General features: G+C 34.9%; 1 protein-coding gene across 3 annotated transcripts in view; it reads left to right on the forward strand.

The window, feature by feature from the left end:
* Positions 1-12,021, forward strand: part of Atg16 (Autophagy-related 16) — a 387,422-nt gene that overhangs the window by 357,950 nt on the left and 17,451 nt on the right. For all 3 annotated transcript variants that reach the window (XM_029315355.2, XM_029315356.2, XM_085487702.1), the window contains 4 exons: positions 888-1,008; positions 8,442-8,621; positions 10,270-10,354; positions 10,440-10,586. In XM_029315355.2, coding sequence (XP_029171188.1) covers positions 888-1,008; positions 8,442-8,621; positions 10,270-10,354; positions 10,440-10,586 — 533 coding nt within the window. The remainder of the gene's footprint in view (positions 1-887; positions 1,009-8,441; positions 8,622-10,269; positions 10,355-10,439; positions 10,587-12,021) is intronic.

The following is a 12,021-nucleotide window of genomic DNA, read 5'->3' on the forward strand; positions in this document are numbered from 1 at the left end:
ATACGAGGGTAATAATGAAATCGAACTCTTTTCTTGTTACCCCGTTAAAGGATGATGACGTACTATTCCGTTGGAAATGCACGCTTTATTCTGTCGATCTGTCTCCGCCCCTTGCAGCTACATTCATTTCTCATTTCGAACACGTCGAATGCTCGGAGCAGAGTTGAACTCGAAAATAGAAGAGAGAAAATCAACTTATGAAAGCCGGTGCTCGATCTAACAAGTCCCTGTTTAAAGTTCAGGACTTAAGTTGCAAAGTGTCAATGACTCCGATACTTTTAAATTATATTTAAACAAAATAGTTTATACTTCGTGATAGAGCAAATTCGTGATAGGAAATTTTACATGTGTGTATACGTATATGTATGTAGTTAGCATAAATATTACGAAGTGAATAATTGATTTTAATATTTATTCTATGCAAGCATAGAAATCATTTAAATGCATACATATTAAAATGTTATATATTTTTTAATAATTAAAAGAGAAATAATCTCGTAAAAAATATCTAAATATTTTTTAAAAATTGAAATGTTGCGTTTAAAATATGTAATAGTATCGAAAACACAAAGTAATATCTCTATGTACGTTATTAATTAGGTAACGTATATTATTGTTAAATGTTTTCACACATTAGCAAATATATAAATGTTAACATAAATTTATAAATTATTAAAAAAAAAGAGTTAAAATAGAAAATCTTTAAATATTTTATTCTCCGAATTGGAAAACGCATATAATATATATTCAAAGTTAGTCAACCAGTAAAGGAAAGATATATTTCTGATTTCACTTATCAATATGTTGTTATATTTGTGTGTACCCGTATTTTACTTATGCCACTCAAGATAGATTCACATGAACGAATCTTTGTGTTTCTGTTTCAGCACACCCTCACGGGCCACTGCGCAAAGGTGATGGCGGCGAAGTTTCTTGGCGAACCGTCAAAAGTAGTTACGGGAAGTTATGATCGCACGTTAAAAATCTGGGATCTGCGCAGCAAAGCATGTAAGTAAACGTTATTCTATCGATTAAAATTGTAGAACGTTTTTCGCGAGACGTTTACTAATAACGTCTTGAGCTAAATATTTCAGAAATTACGCTTTTATTAATCGAAAGAAAAAATCCTAAAGATTCGATTCAAATTTTCACGGAACGATTTCGAAACACTTTAATGAAACTAACTTACGTAAACCAATTCTGAATTTAATCCGCTCATATTTACTGACAATCTTGCTCGCTAATCCCAAGATTCGTGATCTCCCACAGTGTGCAACAAAGATAAATATTTAGTAGACGAACAAAAAGAAATAAGCAGCGATTCTTTGCGTGGCTGACATATCAGGTTGCATAATATTAACGCGGTACATTCGTTCTTGTAAATCGTAATAGAAACAAGATATGAGCTGAAAGTAATGTACAACATTAGAGAGAAAGAGAGAGAGAGAGGGAAAGAAAGCGGTAATCACGTTGCCCATTATCCCTATTAGTCGTTGCATAATGCAAATATACTTACGAGCGTTCCAAGATAATAAAACAAACGGCGAATCTGCATGATCATTCATATGTATATTCTGTTGCACATCGTACACGGCTGCACAATGGACCGCCGCACAAAATATGACGCCTGTAATGCCGCGACTTGGTTCGTACGAGGCGCACCAGCATCGCAACGATGGCCATAATGGCCAAGATTGAATAAAAACTACCCTCCCGTCTAACAGACGGTTCGTTGCGTCGTCGTGTAACTGCGTGAGGTTAATTAAATCGATAAGATCCTTTCCACGGAAGAACAGATTCTCCCCTCGCTTGTTTCGTCCTAAACGATCTTCGCCGGCATAGAAAACTCTTTATCTCTGGATATTGATGCTTTTAATAGACGATCCCTTCGGATCTAAGGGGGAGAGTTTTGGGAAAAGTTGCAACTTTAATGCTTGAATAAATATGTTTAGAGATAAAAAAAAGTTTTCAGAAAATTGGCCGACTAACCCAGTAACTTTAATGATTCTTTGTGGCTTTAAGGTAAAAGCAGCGCGTGAATTGATGATAACAAAGATGAATTTATGTAATCTAATGGATGATCTGTCACAGAAAAGAAAGGCAAGATTAATCATAAATCCATTACCCACAGGAAAGAGTACTACCTTAATTAGCTCTTAAACCAAGACGCGGGTTTATCCAGGATAAGATGGTATAAGACGGTTATATTACTCAGACTTCTTCATCGCATCATTAATCAGTTGTTAATGAACGTTATTTTACACCCGTTAGAATTGATTTTTTTTCTCTCGAATCAAAAGACAGAAAAGTTCGTGAAATATTAAAGATATTTCGATATTGCATGATTTTAATTAATTCTCCTCGGCATTATTTTTCTCGCCAATTTATTCGCGCGAGTAAGTAATAAAGAAACATCTAACAATATATGCAAAAATTTGAGAACTATCGATGTAAAAATTAATGTCAAAGTTAACGATGAGTTAATTGATATAAATGTATCGTAAAATCAACTATGACTATTAATTTTTCTCGTATATTACATCTATTATCTAAAGAGCTTCTCTCTCCTTGGCCTGTATAGAAACAGCTTGAATACAGACGATATGTAAATTATATCCTTCAACGCGTGCATTCATGTCTACTAGATCGGTCCGAACGCGTACAGTCACCATTAGAAGACCCTTTTGTGCTAGAAAGTTCGCGCATCGTGATCTAATTTCACACAAACAACTCCAACACTCGACTGCAAATACCAAATGCGATATTCGAGCCTCCTCTCGAGTGAACGTTATTGTGATCTTCTGGCAGATGTTGGACGAGGACTATACACCTGTGCCTATATATGGATCTGGCGATGCAGCTTTCGAGTCGCATTGAAAATCGCCACTGTAATGCGATAATTCTACGCATTCAAGGGCGAAAGTAATTTCCCCCCTTCCAGGAAAACTGTTTTCGAGTTGGAATGCAGCGGCGAATCGTGACCAGCACTCGTGCGAAACGTGAGGATGCTCGATGCACCTATACACCCATGAGAGATTTATCACGCTAATTGTCGAGCACTTGGAAGAAGAGCAAGCGCCCCCGTTCGACCGTCCGTTCTCCATTGTTCGCGCGAACTATCTCGGCGTATCGAATCGTATAGCTTCGTTCGGCCGTAAAATAGAGAAATCTTTCACCACTTTCGTCGCGGCGCGGCGGGGCTCTACGCGATAAGCGCGCCGCTTCGAAGACAGGGGCGAAAGTGATAATTTACAGCCGGATGAAAATGGCCATTCTACCGAGGTAAAGCACAGGTCGCTCTCGTCCTTCTCGCGCGAAATGTAGAGGCTTTAAGTGGCACGAAAAATAAATTGGACAAGCCGGCACGCAAGCGGCCGGACGTGGGCTGATAGCGGCAACGGGAGGATCTCATTTCCCGTAAATGTATTCGGGATTTACATTCGGCGCCGGACTAATCTCGTGAAACGGTGCTCTCTATCTGAAGAACGCCTCGAGATATCGATTTACACTTCGGTCAACAACGCTACAGGGTTCTGCGGTATGCGCGACCGGTAGCCGAAGAGGAATCGTATTGACAAAGGATACAAAGCTGCAGACTGCTTAACACGACGCGGCGCACAGACACTATTAATTTGCAAGGTCTAGGATCGCCTTAAACCGGGCCTTTAGTTACGGTTCGCTCGCACAGAGAGAATCCGCGTAATAATAATTTACGCCATTAACCAACGTACGCGCGCGCGATTGTTTGTCGAATTTCAATAAATTGCGTTGCATCGGAAGAACATTGTTATCTTTCGGTTCAAGTGTAATTAATGGCAAAAATAAATGCTTTGGCTATCTATAAGACTTGATAAATGCAATAATTTGTTTTTAATCGTTTCCGATGAACAGATATTGAAATATACGATCATATGGTGTCTATTATCTATATTAAAACACGAAATTAAAAATAATTGTATGTCATCTCCATTAATCAATGATTAACAATTGTGCATTTTGCGAGGCAATTAATTTTACTTATTGAGAATTGATGCGCAGCTAATGATACAAATTTTAATCTCAATTACTATTGATTTACAATTATTTTACGCTCTTGAAACAAAAAAGGCATTCTCACAAATTATTGCAATTAACTTGTCGACGATTATTCGCTTGAAAATAAAATGTCGGTTATACATATATATGAAGAATCTCGTTGTTTTCATATCTTGTTTGCTTTTTCTAGATTTTTATATTTTATATATTTTAATTATATGTATGGCTATATTATATATATATATATATAATTTTTATATATTTTACATATTTATTTATACTATTCTACATATTTTTAAGAAGTAAAACACAAGTATCAAGTACTATTGTAATTATTATAATGCAACTGCACGTAAAGCGAGTTGATGGTACTTTAGACGTCCTTGACAAAATTAGAGAATTATAATGTCCCTCATATTAAGTTAAGACCAAAACCGTAAAGTGCAAAGTTTGCTACGACGGAAATGGCGAGAGAACTGTATTACTTTGCGATATGCAGACCCTTATGAAACATGAAGAGCGCAATTTCGAAAAGTGTATCTCCTTAAATCAAGTCGCGTAAAGTGTGATGCAGCACCAGAGTTGTAGCGGGCGATAATTAATGTAAGAAGTCGAGCGGCATCACAAATCGTTGTCCCGACTGAGTTTGCGGCCGGCCCATCAAACTTGTTACATAAATACAAAACTTTTTCGCCGCGGACGTACCGTGTGCCCTACGAGGGACGAGCGAGAGGATTTGTCTTATTTTTTATGCAATGCAGATAACAACGCGGAGCGCGCGTGGAACGTAATTAACCTGTGGCTTAACTTCGTCACGTAATTTATAGCTGTCGTCTCGGTCGGGTCATCCAGTAGCCGGGGTCTAAGTTAATTGTGCGTACGCGGATACCTGCGTGGATACACACAGGTACTCCGAGGACATCCGTTTTAGCCTCGCGGCGGCTTTTGTTTCTTGTTGTAAGCGGTGATCCTACAGCAAAATAGCGAAAACCGTGCTATCAAGGAAGACCGGCGGTGCAAGGGGGTAGGTAGTTGTACAAAAGTTTCGCACAAATAAATCTCCGAACGCGCGAGGTGCGCACAATGGGGAAAGCGGCGCTGAAAGGGCGTTTAAGCGTGAATTATTGTTTACCCGCGGACGCTTTAAGACAAAAAGGACGCTTAAAGTGGATCAGCTGTTTTCTATCGCGCTATTATCTACCTCGCCACGTCGCGCAATTTCGTGAACGCCCCGAGCGACTCTTCTGGACACAATCGTGCCACGGACAGATGGATTCCGCACTGTACCGTCGAAATAACATCCCCGCGTTCGTCCCGATTACTCAAAAGATTCCATTAACTGTTCTCTAACTTTTCGAGAAATTATCACTTATTTTTGCTATACATCAAATTCGTATTTAGGAAATTATTTTTTCTTCTTTAATATATAGTAAATTCTTTGAAGATTGCTTTGAAATCTTATGCATCTTTATTCTAATCGTATTTATGCTGATTGTCAAGAGAGAGTATGCAGAAAAACAAGTAATCTCTTCTATATTTTCATTAATATAAGTTCAATGATAAATAATTGTAAAATAATTAGAATTCAATTTCAAGAAGTTATCGAAAAAGATAATATTTCATGAAGTTTTCTCTAAGAAGACTCGAGGTCTGTGGACGAAGCATTACTCGGTATTGCTCTTTATAATTATATTCAAATAACATATATCTTTATATAAAGCAAATGTGCATAATATAAAATGCATATTAATGCGAAAAACATGAGGAAGAGCAAATTAACATGAAGCTCTTATCCGAAAGCTCTTATCATGGCGGTTGAATAAGACTTACATGCAAAGCCGGTAATCCTTTATGCCTCGTTTGAGGGATAGATGTACGTTAATAGCATATATATATCATACACTTATCTGAATAATACATTTGGGCTTAAGGACTAGTACATAAAGGACTATATTATGGATGAGGATATACTTTGTGCGACATGTTGCAAGAATTGACATCCCAAAATTACTACTAGAAGCTAAACTAAAATAAAAATTTTTCGATTCAATAGCATAAAGTCACGAGACAGCCTATGACTTATGATATACAATAAAGTTGTGTATGACGAATCGATCATATTTTTTAAAAACATAATTTATTCTGTATATCATTTGCTTCTTCGTTTATGCTGCCATTGAACGAAAAATAGAATGCTAAGATATTAAAAAGAACGAAAGAGATTACTTGTGTTTCTACGAAAAAAAATGTCATATTTTTAACATGAAAATTGGCATTTGGAGAAAAGAAAAAATTGTTTAAATAAATTATCAAAAATTAGCATCAATTTGTAATAATATAAATATTTTAAAAATAATGATTAAGTCAGGCTAATTATTTTAACATCTTGTCAACATCATCATCACTTTAAATCTTCACATTATTAGATGAAAATATTCACGTTATCATTTCAAGTCCAATAAAATAGAAGTCTATACGTGTTGCCGCGCAATAGTTTATTTACGCAAAAGAGATAAAGTTTATATGCTAGTAATTTTACGCCGATGTTTATTAGCCGTATGCGTCTCTCGAGTATTTTATCAAATCGTGATAGACAGCGCATTGCAGATACAGTGCAGTTACTTGTTGCGAGGTAATACTGCTGTGAACCGTACGATGTTGAGGTGAAGTAGGAATTGTCGACAAATTTCTCTTTATGCACGAACGCACTTTGGAAGAAATTTTATTGCTTCTAGAGAAGTGCCCTACTCACCGCGTTTGAAGCTTGTGAAGTACTTTCTGCAGAACTTGTCGAACTACAGGGATTGAGTGTACATTGCGCGCAAATGTCATCGCTGTATATACATACATATATCTGTATCTGCACGTATAACAACGTGACAATAAAAAAAAACGCTTACGAAACGCCAAAAAATTAATAACATTGTATTTCGAATAATTACATTTGAAAAATTAAATGTCTTATATATCACACATATTCAATTTCATTTAGTTTCTTGAAATAAAAATAATGAACGTACCTTTTGTATAAAAAAAAAAAAAAAAAAACTCGTTATTTGAGTTGTCACATAAAACGGATAAAAACATTACAAATATTAAAATAAAATTAATTGAAAAAATTAATTGATATCAAAGTTTTCTGTTAGAAATGACTGAAAGACAATATTTGAAATTTTAATGGAAATTAAATATAATTGCTTTTTCACTCCAGAAATTCGCGCGACGCGATTGAAAGACAGTTTAACGCGCGATCGTAATTGAATACGCGCGCTTGCAACATATAGAATCTATGAATGAAGAAGATTTCCTCCCTTCTCTCTCCCTGGCACGTTACACTGTCGCGAAGTAATTGGAACCCGTAATACCATCTTCGCGCAGTAGAGAAACGGTGGACATCAGCCGCTCTTCGTCGTCCCGCTGTGGAAACTTCGACGGATTAATCGATCGAGCGGTAAATCACATTTGATTTAACGTGGAGCCAGGATAAAATAGAATGGAGACTGGTGCGCGGATTCGTAATCGTACAAAGGCCGAGGTTAAGGAAAGGTAGACTAGAAGGGCGGTAGGGGACGATCGTAAGCGGAAAACTCGTAATTTATCCTGTTTCCACTCGTGATGCCAGGCATTTCCGCGTCGCGCGCTAGCGATTTCCAAGAGCTTCGTGGAAACATGGCGACGCGAACGTCATTTCCCGACGTAAATTAAGTTTGAAATCCTGCTTATTTCAGCGTGGAGATCGATGGAGAGCTGCTGCTAGGTACAACTACAGTTTGAAAGGGGAAACCAGCCGTGATTCACATTCGATACAACTGTTAACTCGCTCCGCTTAAAGTCGGCGCGCGTATATGCAATTCGGGAGGACGTAATTCTATTACTACCGTGGAATGCTCAAATTAAATGCAGAAAGCTTTCTGCATGCATTTAATTCGATTATACTGTTATCCTTGAAAGGCGAATTTTACATTTAAAGGCTTGCGCATTAAAAAATTGTATCTAATATGAACAAAAATGCGCACCGGCATTTTTTTTTTTTTTTTTTTTTTTATAACCACACGTATATACACACGAACAATTCGGACATAATAATTAACAAAATAATAAGTATATAATAAATATTGATATTTATTAAAGTATTAAAATTCATTGATGATCATATTTCAATATATTGTATTGAAACCATCCCCACGAAATATCTACGTAATTTATGTATTATTGTATATAAAATTATATATATATCGACATATCTTATTTAATAAGAAAGATATAAACACAGTTTATTACTATTTTCTTAAAGAGTTTCTTTTTGTCTTACTTGACAATTAAATCGTATCAAAGTTATCGACAAGTGTGCAATCTAATTGTCTATATAAATACATCTTTCAAAGATCAGAAATTTTATGTTGCAGGTATAGAAACGAAGTTTGCTGGTTCTAGTTGCAATGATCTCGTAACTTCAGATGGTGCTGGCTCCACGATAATCAGTGGTCATTTTGATCAAAGAATCAGGTTTTGGGATACAAGAGCTGAATCCAGCTCAAATGATATCTTATTAGAAGGAAAAGTTACATCTTTGGACTTGTCCCGCGGTAAGTAAAGTTAAATGTATCAAATCACAGAGCTTATACTTTAATAAAAAGGTAAAGTAGAACAATTGAATCAACAAGCTCAATTGTATCAATTGAGTCAATCGAATTCAATTTGATCAATTGGGTCAATTGAAGATTTTTTTTATTGAATATTAATTAGATATAATTATATTTTAAAGGACACTTTTGAAACCTTGCTCTAATACAGAATTTAAACGAATATCAAAATTGATATATGAAGCATGTTTCTATGAAGATAATTTTTTAATACGGTAATTTTTTAAATTATGAATTATAATGCAGTAAACTTACGTTCACTATATATATAATGTTAAAGTAGTATATTAATTCTATATTTTGTAATTATGTGCAATTTTTTGTGCATTTTACAATATCGAATAAAGTATGTTAAAAATATATGAGAAATAGCTAGTTATTTTCTTTTATTATTGGCATATTAAGTATAAGTATTTAAATCTAACATGCATTATAAACAGAAACCGATATACCGCCAGAAAGAACGTTAATATCGGAAATTACATCCTATTTTATTTAAATTGCTTATGAACGTCAATCATACATTTTTAGTTAACTTAAATTAATAATAATTTGTATTGCATGTCTCTATTCATATTTTGTTTAAAAAACAATATATTAATTACGCCTGTACAAAAACATAGATTTTAATATAATTTTATATTACTCCTAAAAAATCAATACAGATATTTTGATTAGTATTTTATTTAATTTCATTAATCAAATTTATAATTATTTTAGCATAAATTACAAATTGTGTATAATATAAATTCAAATATTGAGAAGTAAAATTTTATTTTTTTAAATTGATGATAAATTTTATATTGTTATTATAGCGTATCTATATATATATATGTAACATGTATGTGTCTGTCCGTTCAACAATTAATGAGGCAAAGAAACATACTAATTGGCATTTCACGGCAACTCCTACTCAATAGATTTTATACGTGAATTCTGTTTCGTTACGCAAACAATGCTATTTTGTTTTTGCTTTTTATCGCAACATCCTAATGATGCGAATGAATTGGCTCGTGCGCGATTCTGCAATATTCTCAAAGCACTTATATCAGGTGCAAGTGCACTTCGTTCATTCAAAAGCATTTCATACAAATATATATTGTTCTATCGCATTTCATTAATTCTCGATATTGCCAGAATGCGAGTTCCATGAATTCAAATGAAACAGTATCACTCTGATTTTGAACTTTTACTTTATTATTGAGCAAATATATCACGGCTCTAGTATTTTTCGTTGTTCATTATACATAATATTTATTTGAAAAAAATTTAGAACAAGCTTAAATGTTTCTGGGATTCTATGTTGAATACTTCTTTAGATCGATATGATTTAAAAGGAGATTATTGCAAACGGATTATTTCAATGTATAGTAAACTACATAATTTGTAAGTTTATTGCATTATACTAGATATTTTAACTCTTAGAAAGATTGTTGCATAACTTGAAAATTCCACAAAGACTTTTATGAAATGACAATATGTCCGATATGTAGAAAATATTTGTTTAGCTAAAGTTGTAATTCCGCAAACAATTTAAATATTATTCAATCATAGACGATCGCGAATCATAAAGGCATCTATTTGATTTCAGACGCAAATTACCTTTTGAGTTGCGTGAGGGATGACACGGTGAAATTGATTGATCTACGAATGAAGAAGATTGTGGGGTCGTTCAGGTGGGTTGTGTGTGCACTTATCGCATATATACGCGACTAGAATATTAAAAGTAGTAAATCATTGTATTTTTATTTTATTTTACAGTGCTGACGGTTTCAAAGTGGGATTCGATTGGACAAGAGCTGCTTTCAGTCCTGACGGGCAGTACATAGCGGTTGGGTCCGCGGACGGTTCCGTCTTTATCTGGTCTATAGCGACGAATATGATCGAAACGACACTAAAGGGACATACGTAAGTAGAGATTTTCTATCAATTAATTACTATCCGTAAGTAAAATTCGAAAATTAAATTAAATAGTTTCTCTCCTGCCAAAAAGTGCAATTATCCATGATAAGAAGACCTAATAATTAGATATATCATTAGCCATATTTTAGAAGATAAAGTGAATTATAAAACTTTAGCAGACAGTTATATGATTCTATTAATTATACTCTCCTTCGTGTATAGTTTAATATTATATAATATCTCACCTGCAAAACGTATCCATTAATATAATTTTTATCGTGTTTTTCATCGTCTGCATATATTCTTGACCGCATATTTAATTTTCTTCCCTAGAGATAAAAATCGTTCTTTTCTTTCATATAGATTGGAATGTGCAATATCGATATTAAGGCTAGGACCATTATAAGATGGACGTTCCACAAAAAAAAAAACTATTAAATTTTATATGACTTTAATGGTCTATGCTTGCCGATGATGAAGAAACATATTAAAATACGAAATATTGTTCCCGATATTATAGTATCGAATATTGATTTACGAAATATTAATCCGAGATATTGAGCTGCTGCACCGAAGCTTCAGAAAGCAGATCGTCTTATCTTAGTGTGGTCTTTTTATTGCAGTCTCTTTATTTCGTAATCTATACTCTTTCACCTATCTTATATTATATTAAAATCTACGCGACTCTCGCTCTCTTTCTCTCTTTTGCATGTATAAGTATACAATTAGATAACGTCAAAGTAAATTTGACATTTATAGTTCTAATTACTTTATTAATTTTCTATCGTCAATACTATGAACGATCAGGAGTGATCTAGTGATTTTTCTTTTTTCTTTGTAATCCTGATGCCGCATTTGCGACGATATTTTTCGAGCACACCAACGCGCGACTTTATTTGCGGTCACAAAATCGATAGCGTTAACCCGCTGTTGCCCTTCGCGCCGTTCTATTTCAGTGTGTATCGTCGTTATAATTTATTTCTCTCTTTTTTATCACAAAATACCCATTTGATGGATGCGAATTTCTCGTTTAAATTCGCTCGCTGGATCACTGAAGCAGCCGTAATTTTAGGAGGCACCTTCGAGTGCTCTGCATACCCACCTGACACGAAAAGTTCCTAAAGTACTTCAGTCCTTTGGTCCATCACACGCAGTACATGTACACATATGCACATGCACACACACATACATACATACACCCGAAGAAAGAAAAAATTTGCAGTGAGGAGAGACTAGAGGGGATCTAAGAAAATATTTCGACGTGACCCGATTTCCGCTCCAACTTTTGCGCTATATATTCACGTACACATATTCGCTCGGATCCTATACATCGCCGGAAGAGTTGGTGGTATTGCGAATTTATACGGCACCCTGGATACTCCCAACTCTTGCCGGCATCTACGTCGACTCTCGCCATTGAATATGTCACTCCGAATGACCG

Source organism: Nylanderia fulva, unplaced genomic scaffold (assembly GCF_048542155.1).
Source record: "Nylanderia fulva isolate GAGA-0341 unplaced genomic scaffold, ASM4854215v1 Scaffold6, whole genome shotgun sequence".
In the NCBI taxonomy this organism is placed as follows: Eukaryota; Metazoa; Arthropoda; class Insecta; order Hymenoptera; family Formicidae; genus Nylanderia; species Nylanderia fulva.